This window comes from Emydura macquarii, unplaced genomic scaffold, assembly GCF_026122565.2.
Source record: "Emydura macquarii macquarii isolate MOO-44397 ecotype Brisbane River unplaced genomic scaffold, CSIRO-AGI_Emac_v2 contig_2184, whole genome shotgun sequence".
NCBI lineage: Eukaryota > Metazoa > Chordata > Testudines > Chelidae > Emydura > Emydura macquarii.
In genome coordinates, this window is record NW_027132321.1 from 470,104 (window position 1) to 495,906 (window position 25,803).

At 47.3% G+C, this 25,803-nt stretch overlaps 2 protein-coding genes across 9 annotated transcripts in view; both read left to right on the forward strand.

Moving 5' to 3' along the window:
• NRAS (NRAS proto-oncogene, GTPase) lies at nt 1–19,549 on the forward strand. Of its 5 annotated transcripts, XR_010921827.1 has the most exons (7): nt 1–76; nt 377–503; nt 2,475–2,653; nt 3,161–3,320; nt 4,265–4,388; nt 7,486–15,701; nt 17,763–19,549. XR_010921827.1 is itself a non-coding variant. In XM_067558743.1 (6 exons), the coding sequence occupies exons 2-5, from the start codon at nt 393–395 to the stop codon at nt 4,382–4,384; spliced, it is 570 nt and encodes a 189-aa protein (XP_067414844.1). In that variant the 5' UTR covers nt 1–76; nt 377–392; the 3' UTR covers nt 4,385–4,388; nt 7,486–19,549. The 5 variants fall into 5 exon arrangements, 4 of the variants coding, with proteins under 4 accessions (XP_067414844.1, XP_067414847.1, XP_067414845.1 ...); XM_067558743.1 differs by having other exon boundaries at nt 7,486–19,549; XM_067558746.1 differs by having other exon boundaries at nt 10,917–19,549.
• Nucleotides 15,643–25,803, forward strand: part of AMPD1 (adenosine monophosphate deaminase 1) — a 16,161-nt gene continuing 6,000 nt past the window's right edge. For 2 of the 4 annotated variants that reach the window (XM_067558739.1, XM_067558740.1), the window contains exons 1-3: nt 21,966–22,234; nt 23,332–23,494; nt 24,818–24,983. In XM_067558739.1, coding sequence (XP_067414840.1) covers nt 22,005–22,234; nt 23,332–23,494; nt 24,818–24,983 — 559 coding nt within the window. In that variant the 5' untranslated portion in view covers nt 21,966–22,004. The other 2 variants (XM_067558741.1, XM_067558742.1) reach the window with 2 other exon arrangements.

Below are 25,803 nucleotides of genomic sequence, written 5' to 3' on the forward strand. Positions count from 1 at the left end.
AGGACGGTCCCATTTTGGAGTCGGGGGTGCGTTGCGTGTTCTGAGTCGGGCCCCTCGGAGCCTGTCGGGCCGCAAGGTGAGAAGCTCCCCGAGACGTGTCCCGCAGCGTGAAGGGCCCCGGGCCTGTCATCGGGTCCGAGCCCGCGGGACCGGGACTCCAACGCTGTGTTGGAGGGCTCGGGACCCTCCCCTGTCTGGGGCACTTAGGGTTCTGTCTGAACGGGGGGAGGGGATTCCAAGGCCGGCCTCTCCCTCTTCCCCCCCCCCCCCCCCGCCGTGTCTCGGGGTGCGACGGGGTCACGGCTGGCCTCTCCCCGCCCCCCAGGTGAGCGGGTCGGAGGCCTTCGCTCCCCTGACGTCTGTGCCGTGGCTGCAGGTTCCCGCGGAGGGCGATGACAGAGTACAAGCTGGTGGTGGTGGGAGCTGGCGGCGTTGGCAAAAGCGCCCTGACCATTCAGCTCATCCAGAACCACTTCGTGGACGAGTACGACCCGACCATAGAGGTGAGGCCCTCGTGCAGCGCCCGGGAGCGGGCTGGGCGGATGAATGCACGCCTGATCTGTAGAACGCTTTGTTCTTGGGGCTGGTGTGAGGTTCAGTCGCTGTGTGCATAAGGCTGTGCGTTCGTTGCAGCTTCTGCACCCATTCAGGGAAGTGGCATGGCTTAGAAATGACTGACAGGGTTCAAACCCACTTGTAGCTCCTATAAACTAGTGCAGCAGGTTAGCAATCCCTCGTCTAGCTCCTCAGGTGAGGCTGATTTAGGCTGTAAGGCACTTCTGTGTAACAAGTTTCATTCACACTTCTTCACTGCAACATACAGATAGACAAATGTATTAATTGCACAACCCGGCTCAGTGCGGCCAGCATGCTGGGCTTCCGAGTTGAGAAATTCAGTCATTGGTCTTCATGTTCAGGTCCACAAAAAGTTTATTTTGAATGTCCAGTACTCCAGGTAAACCAGATTATGGGCATTTGAGTTGAAACAGATCAGTCAAATGTACCTTAACCATCTACCTTTGTTCTGTACAGAAACAAACACACTATAACATATGGTGCTTTACAGCATAGATTGTCATCTCCTCCGGTTGTGCCAGAGAGGGAAAGGACAAGGGAGAGTGCTATATTATTATGAAATTATTTGTGAAACAAATGTATCCATCTAGAGGCAAACAAAAGATGTTTTGTGTATAAGAGATTGTAGTACTGAGCCTCTCTGAAGGATTGTATTTTGAGACACATCTGTTGAATACACTACCTGTACAGGTAGGCACCAGTGTGCATTTCATCCCATATTCATGTACCCTTTAGTTGCTTGTATGGGTAATCAATCCCTACATGTATTTTTATCATTACACTTTTGCTGTAAGAGGGGACGTCCTCTAGGATGACCAGATGTCCTGATTTTATAAGGCCGGTCCCAATATTTGGGGCTTTTTCTTATATAGGTGTCTGTTATCCCCCCACCTCCTGTCCTGATTTTTCCCACTTGCTACCTGGTCACCCTATATCTTCTCCATTGCACTGGGACATAGAAAAAGTTCTTTGGGGGAAGGAACCATCTTTTTGTTCTGTGTTTGTATGGCATCCTGTTCCATGAATAAGGATCTTAGTTGCTACAGTGGTACAACTAATAATAGTAACTACAAGTAGGGTCATGAATCCTGGGGAAGTACCTTCCTGTGTCCTAAAGCCACTGATTTGACTTGGTTCCCAGATCAAGATATCAAGTATGTAAAGGGCCTTTATTTGGTGCTGATCTGGCCAGGATGATCCTGAAGTTAACATAGTAAAATTATTATTAGTTGTAACATATGAGTAATGTTTTTGAGGAGAATAACATTGAATTATTTGTTTTCTATAGGTGAGACATGCATTAAAATTAAAAATAGATCGAAGTATAAAAAGCAGCCTCCGAATGTTGGACTCTTGCTCCTTCTAAATCAGGACATAAACTGCAAACATTTCCTCTGTTATACTCAATATTAGTTTCTTCTCTCCAGCATTCTGTGTGGGGATTATAGGATCCACTATACTTGGCGCCATTTTCTCCTTGATGCCTGGTACAGAGGGACATCATGGGGGCTATTTTGTAAAATGCTTGTGTTTCCTTGCTGATACAGTTTTATAATATCCTGTAACTATCTCCTCAATGAATCACAGCAGAGGTTCCTCCTCTCCCTAAAGCAACAGTGCGAATGGAGGCAGTATTTTGCCTTTCCAGAGGTGGAAGGCCTTTTTGTCACAAAAGTCCATGCTGTGCTAAGGTCATTGGCAATACACCTGCACTTGAAATGCTTCCTCACTTAGAGTTCATGAGAAAATTATAGCAAAATGTGGAACTGTTGCCAGCTTTAGGCTTTGGAATAGGAGGTGCCTATCAGACACTCACTAATAGAGCCTCGTGTAAGGGATCGCAGCAGCAATACGAAGTCTTGTCTTCGTTTTCAAAATTGTTTTTGTACCTCCCTCAGGATTCATATCGGAAACAGGTGGTTATTGATGGTGAAACCTGTTTGCTAGACATTCTGGATACTGCAGGGCAGGAGGAATACAGTGCTATGCGAGACCAGTACATGAGAACTGGTGAAGGCTTCCTCTGTGTCTTTGCCATTAATAACAGCAAATCATTTGCCGATATCAATCTCTACAGGTATGTTCTGCTCTTCGGGAAGGTTTTTCCTAGTGTTATGTTGGAGGGGGAATGCTGGAATGACGCAGTCTTAAACTGGCATTGTGCAGCATTCATCCCTGGAATTTAGTGGAGACCAAACTTGCAAAACAATCAATGATATTCAAATAATAAATAATAAAAAATTCTATACAGCACCCTGGGTTTCAGAATGCCTTTTAAAATTGGACTTGGTGGCTTTCCATTCTCCACTTTGACAATTTGTGTACCCCTTTAAAGCACCGAGATAGTGTTGAAGATTAGATGGTATTTCAGTGGCATATACAGACCAAGACACCTGGCATAGTAGCGAAGGGGGAGCACATCAAGGTGGATGCACTGATGGGGTAAGGGAAGGGATGTGTTGATTAATAAGCTAGTCCCTGGGAGGTCCTTTCCAGCCCTGATGTCTGGTTTTATAATAAGATGTCAGTTTAAAACTCAGTTTTTGTACAAGAAAAGCTGTTTTTTAATGTGCTCTTTCTCCAGAGAGCAGATTAAGAGAGTGAAAGATTCAGATGATGTGCCAATGGTGCTAGTGGGAAACAAGTGTGACTTGCCCACAAGAACAGTGGATACAAAACAGGCTCAAGAACTAGCCAAGAGCTATGGGATCCCTTTCATTGAGACATCTGCCAAAACAAGACAGGTAACAAGCTTCCATTCTTCCAGTATGATTTCTCTTTCTGGTGCTATAAATGTGGCAGTGACCTGGCTCCTTCATGGTACTGATGGCCTGGGGTGGAGATGTGCAAATCATTTTCCCAGTTTTACCTTTGAGTTCAACCTGAGCATGCTAAGTGGACCTTTGTTTAATTTCTTCTGCTCTGCCCAGTGTCAAAACTTCAGTGACTCCTCAGACTCACATTGATGGCACAGTAGCTGGGTTTGAAAAATGCCAAGTCCTTACTAACCAAATGAGTCCAGCCATCCCTCTCTTCTGGAGTAGTTTGCAGCAAGAGCAAATGTTGTTCTTATGGGATTTTGTCCCAAAGCTCCCCAGTTTCTGTTGGCTTCTAATGAAGGCCAGTTTGGAAACTAAGTCAGTGGCATGTCCTCAGAGTGTGTTTATCTGGAGAATGTTCTCCACTCATTGCCCTCTATTCATTGGGCTCCACCCACATCACTGTGTGGAATGAATCTGGAAAGGGGCAATACATTCCTAAGAAATAGCCTGAAAATGAAACTTGAACATGGAAGTAATTGGCCTAGAAATAACCCCATTGCCTAATGAGGACATAAGTTCAGAAACCTTCTTCTATAGCAACAATTAGCCATTGCCTCCATCTTTGGAAGGCTGCTGCTCTGGCTGCTTGTTTGTGGTTTCCTTAGAGGGAGAATTATGAAAGTCAAGAATTCAGTTGTGGGAAATGTGGGCATGAAGTGCTTGTTCCCTGCTACAATTAATTGTGGGATAAATTGGCCCCTGATCCTCATGGTTCCCAGTTCGCTAGGAGCTGCCCTGGAGAGAGGAATGCTTTTTGAGTAAGTGTGTCAAAGAAGCCTTCGGTACAATAGTAGAATGATGGATGGAGTGCAGAGTGATGCCCAGGCACATGGAGAGAATACCTGACCAGGACCCTTTGCATTCAGGGTGTTGAAGATGCCTTTTACACACTGGTGAGAGAGATCCGCCAATATCGGATGAAAAAGCTCAACAGCAGTGAAGATGGGAATCAAGGCTGCATGGGACTGTCATGCATTGTGATGTGATAAGGTGAGCTGTGATATTTCACTTAACTCATGTGAATGCACCTATAAGCCTTGGAAAGATTAGATTATAATGGACCAGTTGCCATAGCCTTCATTAAATTGTAGAACCTGTTGGTTGATGCCCCGTGGGTTTAGCCAGACCTAGAACCAGTTACTTCTCTGAAGTTTGTTTCATAAGTGAGGAACGAAGTTTGAAAATGGAAGATCTGTTCATACTAGCCTGTCAGCTGCAGTTTCTGTAGATTTTAGTTGGATTGGCGCTTTTGGTTTGTGTGACCCTTTGTGTCCCCCTTTGCCAACTGCCTCTGTCCTTTGGGAAACACTGGTTTAATCCAGATAAACTTAACACACACTTCATACTTCCTTATTCTCACACCAGTGCCACCCATGATAGAGGGATCTTCACAGCTCTGAGATTAGCATTTGCTTGTGACCTGCTTCTGTATAGCTAACATGGGAAGCACAGCTCTAGGAGAGGGGATATAATTGCATTTGCACAGACAGCAGGGGAAGAACCATGTACTATTCTTGGGCGGCTCAAACAAAACTGCATTAATTCAAACAAATGAGGAATGTTCTGATCAAGGCTTAGAATCTTTCCAACAACTGTTCAGAAAGCATTGCCCTGCTGAATCAAGTGCGTAGGTTACCCCAGTACTCATTACACAGACACCCTGTCATATCACCTGTCCATCATGAAATAGAGTAAAAGCTAATCAAAGACGCTTTTCTGTTTTAGCCACCAAGAATACCTGGTTCAGATGTAGCTGGAGGACTAGTCTTGGTGCCACTGTAAAGCATCTCATGATGATACCCTGCCAGTACCCTGGTGCCAGAGGAGCAGTATAAAGTTCTTGTCTATGCTCCATCTGAAGAGAACATCTCTGAACATCTACCTCCTTGCTTGGTTAACTGAGCAGAGAAAGCACCATCTGTTGATGCACTGGGATTTCTTTCCTCCCTCTCCTCCCTCTTCCCCCCCTCCGCCCCCCTGGGTTGGTTCAAACAGAAAACTGGTCACAAGAAAAATGAACTTTAGAGACCAAATGCTGTGAAAAAGATGACAACGTTTTTACCTCTAGAGCAGATGCTAGAAGTGATGTTTGTTTCCTTTGTATCAGATTCAGACCTGCAGGGCTATCTGAGAAATGTCACTAATCACTGACTGGCAGGTAATGTCAGAAATGGCTTTGCCACTGTTTCTAAATACTCTGCCACCTGTTCCAGATTGGTATCTGCTCTCTGTGTGCCCCAGATGGCCTACTCACAGCACACCCATTGTGTCATGCTGTTTACTCTGATCCTCTGTTTTTCTGTAATAAAAAGGAGAGATCTTTGTTAACTAAGTGCCTGTTTGTTAAGGAGATTTAGAGCGTTTCCCCGTTGTCAGACTGAGGGAAATACCAAGGATTCAGGTTTCCTTGAGAGCTGGTGCACTTGTAAATGAATATATTTTTGGGAAATGGACATGGTCAATTTATTTGCGTGACTGGACTCTGCCTCTTCATCTAGAGAAACTTCCCAGCTGGAAGCTACAAGCAGGTACGTGAAGGGCTCTCTGTCTGAGGAGGGCAAGGCATCTGTTCTCTGCTCTTAGTGGGTAGGTTCATGTACATTCCATCTAGCTTTGTCACTGTGCCAGGTCTTCCTTTGCCTCCATATAGGACCAAACTAAATCGGCTTGTCTTGTTAATGTTGGCTGGAAATATATCTGGGCAGCTACTCAACAGGTATCCGCACCAGTTGATTTTACCAGATTGGGTGACTATTGTTCAGATGGGTCCAGAACTTTACAATTGTTTGCCAGTCTTCTCCTCATCAAACTTAAAATACAGCCTCAGTCAAATGAATCTCTGGGCAGAGTAGCTGGGGGACATTCTCATTGGAGAAGGAGTCTTGGATTTCTGACCGGCTTGCACAGTGTGTAGTGTTTGCTCAAGACTGCAGTACATGTAGCCCCTCTCAAAGTTGGGGAGAAGCTAAAACAGAAAACTGATCTGGCTTCTGATTGTCTGACTTCAGAGTCATCTGTGGCAGGGGTTTGCAGAATGAGGAAGGAAATGAATTCAGTGATCAGTACCTAGAGGTTTTCTTGGTTTGCTGATGGAATTTTGGTGCTTGTTACACCCCCAGCAGAGTATGAGAGAATTCTTGCACAAATCATGGAGATTCTTCTAGGAGCAAGATGCCGTTTGCTAATTGGTATGAACTAGTAATAAGCAAGGGCACTATTGTAATACCACAGATGTTGTATAACAGGGAGAGTATGCTGGGTCTTTCACTAGCCAATGTACCAGTGGAATTGGACTCCATCCAGATGAACTGAAGTAGTATATTCCAAAACAAATCATCACTGTGGTAAATCCCACATGGACATGGTCTCCTTGCAGATCATGTGCCTTTTGGATCAACCTCTGGCTAGGACCTTAAGGTGGTCTGGTTGGATGTTCAGGTTAGGTCCATCACTGGCAATTTTATCACGCTACCAAAGTTTTGGGCACCCACGTGATTGCTGGCTATGTGGTGGTATTCCTTAGTAAATATGCTTCAGAATTAGTTGGTCTTCCATGCTAATAATATGTCCATATCAAGAAAGCTGATGAAAGTAAACCAGTGCTGAAAGGAGGTGGTTGCTGAGTTCAACTTCAAATATCTTTGTTTCTGATCTTGTTCTGCTACTTGGTACGGAACAGCTGATGAAGATTATGAGATTTAAAAATGTCATTCTGATGTTCTTCACTCTCTCTCAGTACCCATGTTTCACTTCCATACAACAGAGTTGGGATAACCATGATTCCATAGATCCATAGCTTCGTATCAAGCTCAATGTCATGATTTCCCCACACAGGTCACTGTAGGGCCTGAAATGTGGCATCAGCTTCTGCTGTACAAGTGTCCACATCTTTCGAGCATCCTCCAGCACTGTCTATGACACTGCCCAATTATCTGACAGTTCCCATCGTCTCCACGTCTCATCCAGACAAGTTAACACTGAACTGGTTGTAATGTGGAGTTGGAGGCTGCTTGATGGTAATGGCCAGGAACTTAGTTTTATTCAGATTAATGATCAAATCAATGTGTGCTGCTTCTTGCCTGACCAGATCAGCCATCAGCTGTAGAAATTCACCAGACGGAGCCAACAGACAATGTCATCGGTGTATTCAAGGTCCCGGAGCGCAACGGTGTTCAGCTCAACGTCACCAACAGCTGCCTCCTCGAGCTTATCCATCAATCATCAGTGCCAATATTGAACAGCAATGGTGACTGAACGCTGTCTTGCCAAGCTCTGTGGAGCTAGAAAACCAGGCCATGTATATGCCATTGATTCAAGCACAGCATTCTGTTCCATTAAAGAGCTCTTCCCTCAATGACGCTATCTTCCTAGGGACACCGAGTCACTTCTTCAGATCCCACATCCTTGCTGGAGGCACTGAGTCAAAGGCCTGACGGAAGTCTATAAAAAGTGTTATGCAGGGCTTATTGAATTCAGACACCTTCTCTAAAAGTTGTCTCAAGGTAAAGTCTGGTTGACAGTGGAACAACTAGGTCTAAAACTGCACATGAGTATTCCTTTGCCATGAAGTGCATTGTTGATTCCAAAGTAAAGTGCAGTTCCAAATCCTATCCAACCTCATGGTGTGTGTGCTCTGAGAAGAGCAGTGGGTAGTGAACGGGATGTGTAACTGCCAGATGGAGCTCAGAGTCCTAATATGGACTCCATACAGATAGTGGCTGGTGTGGGTTTTGTTTCAGCTTGCTGGTGGCAGAATTATAGACTTTGAGATTTCCTCCTCCAATTAGAAAATGTTCAGAGGTAAAGTTAGCGCTTGAATGATACTTCCATCAGCTACATCCCTGCTCGTCAAATGCAGAGGGGAATGCTACTTTGATTACTATATACTCACAAATAATGATTGGTGACATTATATACAAGTGTAAAATCTCTGTACATAAAATATTAACTTCCAGTGATGTGCAGTGTCCCCATGGGGCAGATACCAGAATTAAGTCTCTGGCATAACATGTTGTTTGCTTTGTCTAATCAACCATGATTGTGTTCTGAGGTAGCCCCATTGTGAGGACTTTGGGTCTTTTGTCTTGCATCTGCTCGGGCTATTGAAAGTATGAGCCCACCTGGAAAGATGGTGTCCTGGGGATGCCCTGTGCAAGAGAGGCAAGTGTCTGTGGCTGCTAAAATTCTGTTTTCCAGGTCTATGCAAACAGTGTAGGTTATGTGGAAATAGGACAGATTTTCTTCTGCTAGACTGTGGGAAAAGGGGCAACTGGTGCAGTGTTTAAGGTGTCTCTTTAGAAAGTGTGCTCTTAGAGCTCACGTGCAAGAAAGTATTGAGAAATCTTTACAGCTTTAAATCTTCCTTTACAGCTGGTATTTGATGTTTAAAGGTCATGAGTTCAGCCATGTGAAGATTACATATCCTATTTGGCTGGGTCTGCAGCATGTTAACTAGCTGAAAGTACATAGGAGAAGCATTCTGTGTTAAAACAGTGTAACCCTTGCTATTCGTTGTTAAAAACACACTAGCTTCTGGGGAGCGCTGCAGTTAATGTTTGAGCAGGCAAGCGCTCTTCTATAATGTCCCTAAGTAGAACCATTCCTGTTGGGAAATACCAAATCTTAAAGTTAATGAGACTGGACAAGGCTTGTGTAATGTGGATTTTATCCTAGGATCCTTGGCTGAGGATTCAGTGGGGGGGAGGGGGAGAGTTTCTGTAGGACACTCCCAAGGGTTGGTCGACACAGTCTGTTTCATTCTTATTATATGAGTTTAGAAGCAGCTATAGTTAAAGCAACCCCCTAGTGTGGCCACAGGTATCCCAGCGTGCTGGTGCATGTGTACAGAAATAAACTGTACTGATAACTGCAAAGAAAGAGGAGTTATTAATAGAATAATGTCGGATTGGAGGGAGGTCTCAAGTGGGTTCTACAGAGATCTGTTCTGGGTCTGGTGTTGTTTAACATCTCTATTAACCACCTGGATATAGGAATAGCGAGCATATTGACCAAATCTGCAGATGAGACAAAGCTGGGTGGGTAGGGTTGCCAACACTTTGGAAGATAGAACTAAAATTCAGCGGGTTCTTCATAAATTGAAGAACGGAGCTATAGACAACAAAATGAAATTCAACAAAGACAAAGGTAAGGTGCTACACTTAAGGAAGAAAAACCAAATGCACAAATACAGAATGGGGGGTAACTGGCTTGGCAGCAGCACTGCTGAGAAGGATCTGGGAGTTGTAGTGGATCACAACCTCAACATGAATCAGCAATGCGATACTGTTGCAAAAAACAAATGCAATTTTATGTTGCATTAACAGAGGCATAGCATTCAAATTACAAGAGGTAATAGTACCGCTCTACTCGGAGCTGGTTAGGCCTCAGCTGGAGTACTGTGTCCAGTTTTGGTCACCAATGCATAGCAAGGATGTAGAGAAACTGGAAAGGATCCAGAGGCGAACCACAAAGATGATCAGAGGGATGGAATGCAAGCCATGTGAGCAAAGCCTGAAGGAATTGGGTATGTTTAGTTTGGAAAAGAGGAGATTAAGGGGGGACAGGATAGTGGTCTTCAAATATTTGAAAGACTGCCATAAAAAAGACAGAAAAGTTGTTCTCTTACTACAGAGGGCAGGACAAGAGGCAATTGGTTCAAACTACAGCATAATAGATTTAGATGAAATCTCAGGGAAAACTGCCTAACTAAGAACAGTAGGACAATGGAACAGACTGCCTTGGGAGGTCATGGAAGCTCCTTGGCTGGAGGTTTTCAAAGAGAGGCTGGTGGATAGCCATCTGTCCTGGATGGTTTAGCCCCAACAAATCCAGCATCTTGGCCAGGGGTTAGACTAGATGGCTCTTGCAATCCCTTCTAACCCTGTGGTTCTAAAATTCTATAACAAGCTGCAGTATAACTGCATCTGTGCTAGGGATTGCACATATTAACGATATCTGTTCCTAAACTAATATTGTTCAAGTGGTATACAATGTGGGTAAGACTAGTGTACGACATCAGACTGTATCTTGCCTCCTAGCTACATTTAACTGTAATCACCTTCATCAGAAGGCCATGAACTCTAACAGCCGCCAGTGCACTCAGGTCACAGACACACCACACCAGGGTAGATAAGGTCTCCACAGCCCTCTTCCCATATAACGCCTGAAGTGCTGTCTGGGCAGGTGCTTTCCTCACCTCAGGAACATCTGCTTTGATTTATTGTTAGACTGAGCTCCATAAGCCAAATTGAGCACACCCATCCCTCGTTCATTCAGGGTAACCTGCTTTAGGAGGCTCATTCTCTCCCCCTCCAGACTTGTGTGACTGGCTTGATCATGGAAATGCATGTTCAAACAGCCAAACTCGAACATCTTAATGGGACTAAATCGGGGGGGGGCCAGATAATCTCCATCTGAGAATATTAAAGTAATATGACTAGAAAATTCATTTTCAGAATTCAGGTATTTAGAAAGAGTAGATTTTGTTTCAAATAATTTCTGTGCTTTTTGGTGTCTCAGTTGTATTCACATGACACTCCACATGCCCTTGGACTGCCAAACCCAGATGAGAATGGTAATGTGCAATCTGCAGGATGGATGGGAACTGCTGGATGTCTGTATCCTGGATCAAAGGGCTACTTTCTTTTCCTTTGTAAAATTAACTGTTTTCAATAGACTTTCTCATCAATTTGAATTTAAAGTCAGTTATTTTGCTTATAAATATTTTTTAAAAGAATAAACTTGCAAAATCTTTGGTTATGGGGATCATTAACTAGGGAGAGGATATCCTCCCTGTACTGCAGCATGTTCATTGGACAATGCTGGCTGTCCTTTCTGGGCAAGAATTGTCAATTTGAGGAATTGTTGAAGAAATCTACATCATTGTGTCTCAGCATCAGCACTAGCCTCACACACATCTGCTCTGCGACCTAGCTGGGGGGACTGAAACTGCTACCAAGGACTATAGGCTGGATCCAGAGCCAACTCAAGTCAGTGGAAGTCACCGAGGTTTTGGATCAGGCCCCTTGTGCCCCCTGCATTAGTTCCTGTAGCCCTGATGTACATGGTGATGAATACAATACTATTCTTGGTGACCACTATCCTGAAACAGGACACCCCCTACAAGTGTGAAAAAATATTTAAATACCTCCTGTACATTCTCTGTTGATCAGTGTCCCTGGTGCAAAATCAGATGTAATGTGGAAAAATTCCATCTTAATTTCTTGATCTATAGTAGCCTTTCCAATTGCTCTGTCTTTTGAGTTAATAAATTCTGTGGCATCAGATTTTCTCCAGCATGCAGTGGGTTCCAGGTGCCCTTTAGGATCACTAGACCTGCGTGGATGTTTCTCTTTTCCCATTGTGTCACTGCAATTTGGTGGTGGACACAGAATCGAGACTGTTAGAAAGGAACAGTACTATGGGGTTTGTAGTCACAAAATGCTTCACAATTTGAAATGGTAGTGAATAAAAAGAACACTGATGTTGAACAATCCAGATTAATAGATTTTAATGTGAGAAAGGAACCTTTATGATCTAGTCTGACTCTTGTATATTGCAAGGTAAAGAGTTCCACCCAGTGAATTTGGCAGTGACGGGAATTCATCTTGCCTTCTATATAAGTGACACCATCAAGCCCAATAACTTGTGATTGAACTAGAGTTTCTTTTAGTAAATCATTCCCCTTGTTTTAAAGAGCCCAACTGATGGGGAATGCCCACGTCCTTTGGGAAGCTGTTTCAGGGGTTAATTATCATGGAAACCACCTCCTTTCCAGTTTGAATTTTTGTAACTTCATTGTTTAAGCTATTACCTCTGTTCATGAAACCAGCTAACATGGATCACTGAAACCACAGACAAGGCTGAAATCTGTCTGATTAGGCTTTTATGCTATACTCATCACTGCTGAGTGCTGGTGTGAGTTGCTCTATTTTCCAAGAAACTGAGGCCATTATTTAAATGTTGACAATCTCAGCTCTGTATAGCTGCTCTGAGGGGCTCCCTATCTAAACGCATCCCAAATCTCTCTGATCATACAGAAGAAGACTATCTTAAAATACTTATTTTTCCATCTTTAGGAATCACATTTCTGAGCTTTGTGGGAGAACTGAAGTCTTCTGCTTTCCCTCCATACACTTACTGTTTACTGAAATTCCTGGGAGAGCCGTACATGAGCAGAGTGTTAAAGTCAAAGTGGGCTGTGCAGACATAGTGGCAGAAGTTGCCCCTTTCAAATGGGATCAGGTGCCATGCTGCCTTCTAACATAGCCCTTTGCTTCTCATCAGACTGAAATCCAGCCTGCTGGATGGTGGCCATTGCATGTAAGGAGTGTGCTTCTTTCTAGCTCTTTCTGAGCAATGGATCTCCGCCTGTTTTTGCTGCTAACTCAGTGTTCCAGCCAGCTCTGCAACCTTCAAGGTCATCCAGAGTCGAGCTCAGCTGCGTGGTTATCTGATATCCCCATAAATAAGTGTGTCTGATGAGGCCTATCACTTGTACTTATTTTCCTCACTCTCCACACACAACCTGCCTGGATATATAACAATCACACAGCAGGTTCCAGCTCCCATGGGGGCAACTATTGTTGTAAAATGTGTAGCTGGGGGGGCTGCAATCTGAGCAGAGCTGGCTCAGGGAAGCAACAGGGACTGCTGTTAGTGTAAATTAAAGCTCATAAGACTCTGCAAGACCCATGTCGAACGTTTCGGTGAAGTTTACCATAAAACAACAGTTTATTTCTGGTGCTAGACTGATCTAATCTCATGGGCCATGTGTGCCCCATTTCCTAGTCTGATAAGTGTGCAGTTTCTTCACCTCATGTAGCTGCAGCAGCTATGTCCTAACCTCATAATGACTGGCACAGAAGGCCTGAGCATAGAGATGTGTTGGAAGGCAAAGAACCTGTTGGCTTATAGGGAAATCTTTATGCCAACAGGACTCTGGTCTGTCCCCCTCACTGTTGCTGACCTCCAGAGATCTAATTTACGTTCTGTCTCCGATTGCCCCTTGTTGGCATCTGTTGCAGGGTGGGATGGAAGGCCATTTACCTGAACAGGCTGAGCCCACAGCTGAGGAATTTGGACAGTGAATAGCGAATGGCTTAGAGGAACTCCCTGTGTGAATTAGTGCTAATAACTGGCCCTGTGTGCTGGGGAGCACCTACTGTGTGAATTTCATCATATCATTCACAAGCCAGGATGTGTTTGTCTATGAAATTAAGAGAAATGTAACATTTCTCTGACAACTGAGCCTGCCTTTTGGCTTGCCTGGCAAAACCATCAGCCAAAGATCCTAATTTGGGCATCTGCTTGGGGAAGAGGTGCAGCCGGGGACAGCAAGACTGGGGAGAAGAATGCTGCTAAAAGTTTAGCCCTGCCCTAATGTCTGGCCATGTCTCAACCTCCTCCCTTGTAAGAAGGCCTGTGCTGAGAAGCAGCCAGAAGCAAGAAAGCCTAGCAGGAATTTAGTGCTGGGATTGTGAGGCCTGTGCCTGACAAGGCTGATTTTCATGGTTAGAGTAAATGGCTCATTAGTGTTCCAGACCAAAGGCAGAAAAAGTTGACAGCTGGATAAAAGTGGAAAGATCACACATTCATATTCAATGTTTTAGTTTAATGGAGTTTTCATTTTAATATATGTATCACATAACACATCCCTACTAATGTCTCTGCAGATGACCCTATCCATAGAGTTCAGTAAAGTAAGAGGAGCAAGAGATCATAGAATAAAGACATTTGATCCCTAAAGGTTAGTCTTGGTTTCAGATGTGAATCCTCTGACCTTAACATTCAGTCCAAAAAGATTACAAGCATATGTCGTCTTTATGGGGTAATAATATACCGGAGACATTGGTTTTATGGGATTTAAAACAAAGAATTGTTCAGACAGTGATGTGTGGGCTCTGGGTTCCTAGAACCAAGTCTCAGATGTTATTAATGAAGTTAATTAATTAAGGTTAATGAAAGGAGCAGGGATAGAAGGAGGCAGTACAAGCCCTGGCTCTAGTCAGCACTCTTTCATATCTGACGACATATCTTAGACCAAGATTATAAATCCCCGGCTAGAGGACAGAAGGTAGAAATCTCTCGTGATTGACCATGGGTCCTGGTCCATGGTAAGGGCTCCCAGGTGCTAAGGTAATACAAATAAATAATCATAACATGGGAAGATGCATTCCCCCATTCTCCTGATTGCCAGCTGCACGCTTGTTTGCAGGCAAGTAAAGCAACTCATTTACCAAAAGACCCTGGCACAGGGCAGGGCTGATGTATTGTCAGGGAAGATAACTGAAGAATGTAAAATCAGTGCTCTGTTTCTGAAATGTTCTTTGGGTGACTTTGGAAATGATCTCATGAAGGTGCTGACTTGGACTCAGCAGCTCTGCTATAGGCTTCCTCTGTAACCTTGGGCAAATCATTTATTCTCCCTGTCTCAGTTCCCCATCTGTAAAACGGGGATAATACTTCCTTTAGACCATCCATCTGTTTAGATTGTAAGCTCTTCGGGACAGAGTCACTATGTGTATGCACACAGTGGACTCTTAATCTCAGCTGAGGCCTCTAGGTGCCACTGTAATGCAAATAAAAAAAATAAATATAGTCTTATCATGGGATAACTGGTCAGCCTATTTCCTTCTCTGTGTTACAGTTATGGTCACTTGTTTAACAAGCTGTGTGACTGTGACATGCTCTAGCCCTGGGTGTTTCGCTTTGGTTTCTTTTAACTCCTTCCCCAAGAAATAAAAACAAAAGCAGTAGCTGGGCCTGTTACACACACAGTGCTATTTGCTTCCCCTGTGTGCCCAGGCTGCACAATCCCCACAGTGCTGAATCAGAAGCTGAGAGTGACTTTATCAGTATACTGTGCTGGACACATTCAAGGTGTTCCTTTAAACAGGAACAGCTCTTTCATTCCAATATTTGCCAAGTCAAATAATATCAGGGAATAATGTCAACGTTTGCCAAGTCAAAAGGGCATGCTGAATAATTCCTGGAATTATTTCCCGGTGACAGACTCGAAGCTCTGCTGTAGCATTTTTGTACTTCAGGGTCAACAGAGTTAACATTGGCCGTCAGCTTCACCTGTTTCACTGAGTCTGCTCTTGACTGCAACTTTAAATAGGCCTGTAGCTGATCCCTCCTTTCCTTTTAGAGAGGGGATTCTGGTTACAGGGGGAGATACAGCAATAAAATTTGTGTTACGCTGTTGTGCAGCTTCACTCAGCCACCGACACACCCTCACAGCAGTGAGGTACTTGCAGCTCCACCAGCTTTTAGCAAAGATGCCACAAGTCAAAGTTCCAGGTAGGTCTAAAAAAGCCATTGCAGTGAGCGGCCAGAGAGTGCTCTTTGTAAACGGCAAAGTCTGTCTTGATGTGCCCTTTGTGTCTGGTGATGTGGATGGCAGCAGCCAAACCTTGAAAAGCGTCTTGCTTTTTGTTTGGGGATAAAGAGGCAGCGACATACTGTATTGTAGGTGGCGTAGACGTACAGGGAAATCATGCCCCCCATTCCCTCTTGAAGTCAAGGGGAATTTTGTTAACTTCAACAGAGCCAGAATTTCACATAAAAGAGGTACAGGATGATAGGCCAAATAAGGGGGACACAGGATTGCAAATAAATGCATTGAATTCAATGGCTGGGAGAATGGATTCCACCATGCAGAAGACAAGGCCAGTGGTCAGGTCCTCAGAGCTAGGAGTTGCTGAGCTTTTAGAGTGGTGCTAAAGCAAAGTGGGCTCAGTCCTCACACTCAACTTGCAACTGCAACTGATACCAGCACCCTAGCTCAAGCCAAACGTCTGTGTGTATCATAACTGCCTCTGAAAAGAGAGGGAGTGGGTGAAGAGAATTGGGTCTATTGGAGATTCCCTGTTACTCTGTCTGGCAAGGAGAGAAGCAATGTGCTCCTGCGTATTTGGACATGGAGCTAAGCTTTGGTACTCTATTTAGGTTAAACTAGCAAGAAATGAGCTGAGGCTCAGGGAGAATATGGAGCAGAAATGTGAAGGGAGTTTGCAGCTTTGAACTGACTTTGTCAAACTCGTGTCTGGCATAGCCTGGTGTTGGGCAGCAACACAGAAGAATTTCAGAGCAGCCTGTAACATAGCAGGCAAGAGCAAAGAAAATATTAGGTGGAATGGGGAGTAGGCTGGTGATATTTTAGAGGGGTACATTGAGGAGGACTGGAGCTGAAGGAAGTTGGTAGAAGGTGTAAAGGTCATTAAGGAGGAAGTGCTGGCCAAGGAATCAATCTGGTCCAGGTTCACTCTAACCAGAAGTGCTCAGAAAGCAGCAGCCATTCAAAGGCAACTGGTCAGGTCCCTCTGACAATTAGGCCATCGACTTTGTTTGCTGTATATTATAAATTGTATCTCAAAGTGATAGGGAGCTCTAGAGGTTCTTTATAAGAGTATAAAGCTAATGAAATACCTATTGTTAATTTCTTTCCAAATAGGATAATAGCTGGAAATGTTCCAGAGGGGTAGCTGTGTTAGTCTGTATACAGCAAAAACAACAGGAGTTCTGTAGCACTTTAAAGACTAACAAATTAAATTTCTGTAGGCATAAGCTTTCGTGGGCTGCAACGTGTGTGTGTGTGTGTGTGTGTGTACGTGTACGTGTACGTGTACGTGTACGTGTACACACAGGGATTTCCCCTATACCAAATTGTAATCTTAGCCAGGAAAGCAAGCCCTAGACTGAACATAATCTGTGTTTTGAAAAGACCTGAACTTATATTGATCTTGCAATGTGGCTGACCCTTTGGGGTCAGGAGAACATTTGATGAATGGAATAGAGTTTTAAATAACTTCTCTTTACTGGACCTAGTTGTTGACTGAGAGCCAGAGACTGAAATGCAGTAAAAGGGGCAATGTAATTTTTTGTTTTAGCTTCTTGATAGCAGGTGGGGAATCAGAAACACTGTTTGTAATTGGTTGGGGAATCTAACTGCAGTGTAAGCCACCAGTTGGGAGAATCTGCTCTCCTTTTGCAGCCTGCCCTCACGTTGACGTTTTCAGGTGGGCTACCCTACGCACAGAAGGCTCACAGTGGTGTAGTCAGCAGGATCCACAGAACCAGATCATTTGGGGTTTGGATCAGAACCCCACACTAATCCAAATTTGGTACTGAGTGGTAAAGGTTAAAGTTAATCACAATGAGTGATCCATGATCATATGAAGCAATCTGATTGCAAGCCCTGAAAGATAGCTAGCGTCTTCAGCATGAGAGAGAAATGGCAAAACTTCAAATGCAAGAGAAGGAAGCCCTGGCCTGGCTGGAAAAAAAGTTGATGAGAGATGGATGGCTGCTGAGGAAAGGGCTCATCAAAGGCAGATGAAAGCAACCAGAATCCAATTCCAGGTCCTGAAAGAGAAAAAAGATCTGCCATGACCTGGAAGTCCAGCTCCTCTCAACAGCGAAGATTGGATGAGAATCTGTCTAGCTTATAACAATTTTGGTATGTTTGATGATAATGTTGGTAAATATATGTAACCAGGTTAATGTCATAACCCAATCCCAGAGAGAGTATAAATGTGAAGCTTCTGTGTTACCTGTAATCAACAAGGAAATTAGTGACGGGGGGATGCATGACTCTAAAGAGTTTTTTGTGTTTAGCCATGTATACCGTGAAAGGAAGAGAGTGTGTCTAACCTTGGGATTGTGTAAAATAGCAGCTTGTCTGTTCAGAAAAGCAATTTTATCTACTGAGGAAGAGTTTGTCTCCAGTGTTCTGTCTGTGGAGCAGACAGAAAGTACCTCTCAGTTTATACTGGTTGAGGATTTGTCAGTTGTACCAGAGGTGGTTCTGGACTCCGCTAAACTCCAGAAAGAAGTGTTCCTAAGCCTGTGTCTGATGGGGGTAATGACTTGCCCATGGAGGGACCTACCCCAATCTGCAAATGTTTGTCTGTGAACAGCCATGTGAGCTGGGACAAAGCTGAGGAAATCTCAACTGTTTGTCTGTTGAGAACAGCAGTTTATCTACTGAGGGAGAGTTTGTCTCCAATCTTTTGTCTGTGGAGCAGACAGAATGTGCCTCTCAGCTTATGCTGATGAAGGAGGTGTCAGTTGTCTCAGAGCTGGTTCTGGACTTAACTGAAATCTAGAAAAAGTCTGTTGTGACTCCAAGTGTTTGTTTAGAAGAACCCCTAGCTGAAAAGGGAAAGGACAGAATTTTTGTGAAAAGGGTTGGTATCACTTTAAAACAAAGCTCAGCCTTGAAATTGCTAACAGTTGAAAATTTTAAAACTAGTAAAGAAGCAAGTGTGTGAGATGATGTAATTTACCTGACTGACTGAGGAGTGGGGGAGGCTTGCCCAGAGCTGGTAGCAAAGGGGACATGCCTAGCCGAGCCATTGTGTTCTGTTGAACCAGAGGCCCCAGATTTCTAAATCTGCAGGGAAGAAGAAAAGGAAAAAAAATTAATCCTGTTAAATAGGCACGGGTTAACCCTCAAATATCTAAACCCCAAGGATGTAATTAAACTAAAAACCTATGCTACAGAGAATACTGAGGTAAAAGAAAAGCTACTAGCTGAAGGTGTTCATAAATCCAAAAGGAAGGGGTATTAAACAAAGTGCCCCAATAACAAACTATCTGTACTGAAGGCAGGGCATGACAAAAATGATTGAAGCACATCCTTGTACTAATTTGATGTTAATATTAATGCTGATGTTAATGTTTGTAATTAACCTGTTGCTAATGCCAAGAATTGTAAAAATGTACCATGTGATTGATCTTTGGAACATGTTAGAAATTGTAATACATAACCAAGAATGGAAAATTCCTGTGATGCATTCAGCAGTGTTTAGGGACACCTCCTTCTGCATCAGTTTTGCCTGGAGTGTGTGATGCTGTCTGGATTCGGGGTCACCATTTATAATATTTAATATAAATATGCAAAATTACAGTAAATCGGATGAGATATGCCATTGCCATGTCAGATATTGTTGCAAAGGTTGTAATTTGCTATATAGGATTTTTGTTTATGCATGTGTATCGTCTTTGTACTATAAGTTATGGATAAGTGTAATATATCTGTATAAAAAAACTTGAGGTGCTACTGGGTTACACCCTCCAGACAGAGTGGTGTCATCATGGATGACTCATCAAGGGTCGTTACCTTTACAATAAACCTAGGAAAAGGAGCCATGATGGTACCTATGAGTTATCAGGATAGGTAGAGACAGGTTGGTGGTCAAGGGCATTGCAAAGCCTTTCCCTGTCCCTGTCACATGTGCTGTGTGCTTGTGTTTGAAACAAGTCACATGACAGAACAGATTATAAAATGCAGCTGCACCATTCCTGTCTTGTCTTCATTCCTGCTTCCTACCTCTGGGTCAACTCATCTACCACTGAAGCCCTGAAACAAGGAACTGAGACCCATCCAGCAACTCGATGTACTCCAGAGGAACTGTACAAGTATGCAAACCCAACAAGTCTCCTAAGAACCTGACATAGATTAGATATTAGGAAAAACTTTCTAAGTCTAAGAATAAGTAGGCTCTGCGCTAGGATTCCAGTGGAGCGTGTAGAATCCCCATCATTGAAGGTTATTAAGAACGGATTGGACAAACACGGGTCAGGGAGGGTTTACGTTTACTTGGTCCCAGCAATTTACCACTGCCTGACCCTAATGGCACAGAGATCAGGAGCTGCTGATATAGTGAAACCTGCCGTGCTGAGCAATGGACATGACTCCTGAATTTGCAGTGATGCGGCTGCTCGATGCAGAGTTGAGCGTCAGCCTCTTTGCTCCAGCATTGTTCAGCTGCTAAGAACAAGCCCTCCTCCTCCTGCTAGTTGGCAGACCTGCCAATGGAGGGGGCTAGAGGAAGGATCTGAGTCCTAACTCCCACTCTTTTTACCCAGAGGCCTGCTTCAGCTGGGGGGCTCCCCTTCCTCCCTCCTGCGTGGCAAAGTCCTCATCCCCCCACCCTGGCTGAGTGCAGGATGCCGGGGGGTGTGACCCCCACTGTTGTGGTGGTCACGGCGGGCAGGGGCTGCTCTCTCCACATGGGACGCTGCCCTGGCCCCGGATCGTTACACACTGCAAAGCCAGCACCACTCACAAAACCACAGCTAGGAAAATGGGGGAAAGGTGAAAGGAACCCGCCAGCTGGGCCCGGGGCTCCCCCAGCCAGCAAGGCTGCCCCCCCAGCCCCGCCCAGCCCCCTGCTGGCTGCACTGCTGCAAGCGCTAGCAGTGCCCCTGTGCCCTCCAGCGCCAGCACCCTTCTCCCCCAGGCTCCTGGCTTCTCCCAAGCCAGCCTACAGGGCCTCGTGGCTGGGCTGTCCCCCTGTGCTGGGCACAGCCCAGGCTCCGGCTGCTCCCCGCACATGGCTCCAGGCGGCTCCGGCTCCGGCCCTGCGCCGCCACAGCCTCTGGCTCCAGCTCCCTCACCTAGCCTGGCCTGGCTCTGCCCAGGCAGCTCCCGCTCACACGGAGGACGGGACCCTCCCGGCCTCCTGGCTCCCTCATTGGCCTGCCTGCCCTGTCAATAAGGCTGACCTGGAGCATTGGCCCCTCCCCATTGGCCCTGGGGCCTGTCACTCTCAGGAGCTTGATGTCTCATTGGCCCTTCCCCTTTCTATCCCCCTACCCCCACCTGCCAGTGTGTGTGGCCTGCAGCAGCCCCCGGCACACAGGTAGTGCACACAAGCACTCCCAGCCCCATTGCATGAGCAGGCCAGGCACCCCTGCAGCAGCCCCTTCCTGTGCCCCCCAGCGAGCCATGTGAGAGGAGGGGGCTGTCCTGGAGCAGCCCAATGGTCACACCAGCTAACCTGTCTTTGTGGCAGGTCCCAAATGGCACAACGTGGGGCTGGAACCATGCTGCGTCCATGGAGTTGGTCACAGGGGGGTTCCCCTCCCCTTCCTGAAGGCACCAGCTCCCCCACTGCCATCTGGGTCTTCTTTAGTACATGTTATGGCCCACCTGTTTGTTTTATGCATATTAATTTCATTGGGCGACCCCTGGTTTGTGTTTTGTGAAGGATGACTTTGTTTTCTCCACACCATTCATGATTATATAGATCCCCTACACGGCTTGGGGAGCAGCTCTCTCAGTGCAGGTCTTGCAACCTCCCTCCATCTTCACCCTCATCGCTGCTGCCATCCTACCTTGGCTGCTGTGTATCAGTGACCTGGGGCGAGCAACACCCTTCTGGGAGCACCTGGAGGGTCAGCGAGGGGCCTGTGCTAACCCTCACTCCCTTCTTGCATGGTCTTCCCTCTGCCTGCCTCATCCAGATTCCCCACCACTGAGTCCCCTTGCCAATGGGCTTGTTTCCTCCTCGGCCTCAGCTTTCCCTTCCCTTCAGCTCAGGCCTGCCCCAAGCCAACTTTGCCTATCGGTTTGGGTGAAATCAGGACACATCTCCAACTTTGCCCATGACAGGCCCTGAGAGACTGGCACCAAGACAAAGGCTCCTCCCTTGTGCTAAGGGCTGGGTGTCTGGGATGGGCCGGGGCACAGAGGCCTGCTTGGAGAGGATGTGCAAGCAGACGGGACCATAGATGTAGCTGACAGCTGAGCTTGGCTGTGCCAGGTGGGTATGAGGGTGGAGCACCTCATCCTGCTGGGTGGGAGGAACCCTGGTTATGAGGGTGGCTGGGGGCCGACTGGCCAGGTCACCAGGGCACCTTCTCCCTGCAGAGATGGACGAGGCGATGCGCTCCTTCGCTGAGAAGGTCTTTGCCTCTGAGGTGAAGGATGAGGAGAGCAGGCACGAGATCTCGCCTTTTGATGTGGAAGAACTCTGCCCCATCTTGCACCATGAAATGAGGGAGCACATGATCCACCAGGAGACCACAGCCGTGGCGGACAAGCGGTGAGAGCTGGGCAAGGGGCATCAGCCCTGGGCTCTCATGGGGCTGGCACAGGGGCACCGTGAGGATGGACAGGCTGAGCGTTTCCCACCGCTGATCCTTGCTCCGCCCCACCCACCAAATAGCCCCCCCAGGTCTGGGACTTGCCCTGCCCCCATCACCTGCTGGCTCCCACCTCTGACAACAGCCCTGGCCCCTCATCACATTAATTGTACAATCCATCCCTGCCCCTCCCCCAGCCAGCATGCATTCTTCTGTGGCTGCCATGTTGTGGGAGGGGATGAGCCCACAAAAACAATCTCTGTCCGCTGTGAAAAGGTTTGAAAGCCCTGAGTGACTCTGTCCAGCGAGTCTGGCTCTCCAATTGCTCTGGTTCATGCTGCAATCCTCACCATGCTGCCTGAGTACTGGCCAAAGGCTGGTTTGTTCAAGGGCCTGCTCAGACAGTAGCAGCCTACTGGAGAGGGGTGCTGGGCTGGGCCTTGAAACCAGGGCCTGTTCCTGCCGCCACCGCAGGTGCCCTATGTGCCCTTTGACAAATCACTTAGCTTTGCTGCACCTCAGTTCCTCATCTGTAAATGGGGTTAAACGACTGCCCTACAAGGGTTGTGGGGAGACCCTCACTAGTGAGTGTGAGGCGGTCAGAGACAGTGGTGACAGGGACCATGCAAGTACACAGACAGACAGATGTTGCGTTATTCCAGCCAATAATTTAGGTTTAGTGTCAAATGAAAAGTTGCAAACCCTGCTATGGCTGGAAATGTCATGACGTTCTGGCCCCTGGAGAGCCATGCTTAGGGGATCAACGCTTCCACTGCAGCGTCAGCTCCCTGTGCTACACCCAGGAGCTGGAACGTGTCACTCATCCCCCAGGCTGTCCCATGGCCTGAGCCAGGGAGACACAAGCAGCAGCTGGGCTGCTGAGGCATTTGCTTGTACTGTCCTGTCGGTGCAGCTAGCCCAAGTCTGCACTGAGACAGGAAGGGAGAGACTGCTAATTGCACCATTTCCCTTTAAATACCTGCGTGTAGCCCTTTATGCCTGCAGGGCAAATGGTGCTGCCCAGGCTGAGGTGGTCTCCCCTTTTGCCCCCCCACAGGAAGAAGCGGATTTCCCTGAAGACAATTGCACTGGCTCTACCTGTTGCTGAAACTTCTGCAACCAAATTATCCACCATTGAAGAGTTCATCTCCACCTCACCCCTGTACCAGGCTGTGCCCGACTTCCAGCGTGTGCAGATCACAGGGGACTATGCCTCAGGAGTAAGCAGCAGGGTGCCTCACTCCCACCCAGCTGCTGAGTGCCCATGTCTTAGTGCCACGTTCTCTGCTGGTCTCCCCCCATTCCCTCTGCCCTCAGTCTGTCCAAGCACTTTCCTCCTGGCCACTGGCGTCATGTCCTGCTCTCACCTAGGCGCTCGGAGTGTGCACGTGGGTGCCCCCTCTTTTAATGCATAGGAGAGGCCACTTCGCCCAGCTTGGTTTATGTCCCATGGGCAGATGACAGCATCCTGCTAGCTCCCTAGTGAGCCCAAGGGGCAAGCCAGTGTATGTGGTGGAGAAGCTCATGGACTCCTCTTTGTGGGATGGCTGGGAAGGGAAGGCACAGGGACCATGTGGCCCCTCCAGAAGAGATGCTGAAGGGCTGCAGAAGTAGACACCCCCCCACCCCCAGTACATTCCCTGCGTAACACTCCAGCTAGTCACCAGGCCAGAGCCGGGGGGCAGAAATGTGAGGCTTCAGCTGTGCATGCTCCAAGCGCTGTCACTGTGCATTGCATGCACACACCCTGGTGCGGTGAGTGTCCAGTTCACTGGGCCCACACTCAGCATGCCCTCTGCCTGTGGAGAATCAGAGAGAGGCCCCTGTCACCTCAGCCCCACCAGGCACAGGCAGCCCAGACCAGCTGCGTCAGCTTGGGGGGGTGGGCCATCACAGGACAGGGTGGGTTACAGGTGCTGCTCTCAGGACGCTCCTGGGGGTACTGAGATGGCCGTTCCAGCATCATTCTCTAGCTGAGGTTCCAGCCAGTTACTACAGCTGCTGCATGGTGATTCCCTGCTCCTCACCAGTGACCTGGCCTGACTTCCTGGGGCTGCCTACAACACTGGCCTTCTGCAGTAAATCAGATTTGTTGCTGATGTGCTGGGTTAGATGAAATTGAAGCAGGCCCAGCCTGTGCTCCTAAAATGGTCCCAGCAGCATCCTGGGCTACAGCTTCAGAGTGAGATGTCACAGACCACCACTGGGAGTCACGCCCCAGGACAGTGCCCCAATGGCTTGTCCTGGCCTCTGGGGCTTTCCTTCTATCTCAGCAAGGACCGTTCCCATTGTTGGCGCTGCCCCACATCGCTGTCAGCCAGACTGTAAGGGCAGGACTTGGAGAATGGCTGTGCGGCTGCCTGCTCGGGTTAGAAATGTGTGGGTGGTCTCTAGGGGCACCCGGGGCTGGCCTCGATTCAGCTGTTCTCCAGCATGTGCAAAACAAGCGTGTCTGTTTGTGTGTCCCAGCAAGGCTGGGAGGTCCCCTAGGGCTCCGGGCTGACCCTGCACTTGCCGCTGTCCTCAACAAAGGCCTTTTGCAGGTTACAACTGAGGATTTTGAAGTCGTCTGCAGAGGCATCTACCAGGCCTTGTGCATCCGGGAGAAATACATGCAGAAGTCATTTCAGAGATTCCCCAAGACCCCATCCCAGTATCTGCGCACCATTGAAGGGGAGGTCTGGCGAGCCGATGAATGCCGTGCCCCAGGTAGTTAGCAGCCACAACTTCCAGGCGAACTCATGCAACTGGCACAAGCAGGAAGCCTTTGAAGAGCAGCTGCGGGGCCCAGGGCTGTGCAGATGGGTGGGTGTCCCCAGTAGCGGTGCCAGGGGCATGCTGAACCTGCGTCTGTCTGGGAGAATGGCTCCTGTTACGGCGACTACAAGAATGCATCCTCAGCCTCTCTAGTCTGGCGCATGCGCCAGCAGAGCCTGACACCCGTTGTGGAGGAACGCTCTAGCTCTCTGCCACACTCCTCTTGGGGTGCGAAGGTCCCACTGCTGCCTATACGCCACCTTTTGCTGGCACTCACATCAGAGTGTGACTGGCCCTCCTGGTGCGTTACCCCCAGGATGCTGTGAGGCTGATGGCGGGATCTCCCCTGCTGAGTGCCAGGTCAGTTAGGAAAAGGATTACATGAAAGCAGACCTCGTGTGGCTGCAGCGTCCCCTGCGGCTGCTGTCTTGTCTCTGTGCTCCAGATCCCGCCAGCGGTAGCAGATACCCCGCCAGCAATCCGTGCCACTGGGCAGGCTGCTGTCTGGCTCAGGTCTGGTGGGCCTGGGGCGACTCAGCAGCCAGGGGCTGGGGTGCCGACTCCACCATCTGACGGGCAGGGAGCAGCTCAGCCACTGGGGCAGGGAAGGGGCTCCTAGAGGTGCATATTGGTGGTAGCAACCTGTGCCTGCCTGGGCCACTGCTGGGCAGCCATTGGCCTGGCCTGGAGTTCCAGGGTGGGTCACCTGTGTTTACGCACAGGCCGGTGCTGCTTTCACCCTCAGCCCCAGGGCACAGAGGTGCGGGAAAGG

What these genes read in the sequence shown, in the direction of transcription:
- NRAS (XM_067558743.1), top strand. Translation starts at nt 393, where the DNA reads ATGACAGAGTACAAGCTGGTGGTGGTGGGAGCTGGCGGCGTTGGCAAA. An exon ending in GCCGATATCAATCTCTACAG is followed by an intron (nt 2,654 to 3,160) that starts GTATGTTCTGCT and finishes CTCTTTCTCCAG; the next exon opens with AGAGCAGATTAAGAGAGTGA. An exon ending in CATCTGCCAAAACAAGACAG is followed by an intron (nt 3,321 to 4,264) that starts GTAACAAGCTTC and finishes CTTTGCATTCAG; the next exon opens with GGTGTTGAAGATGCCTTTTA.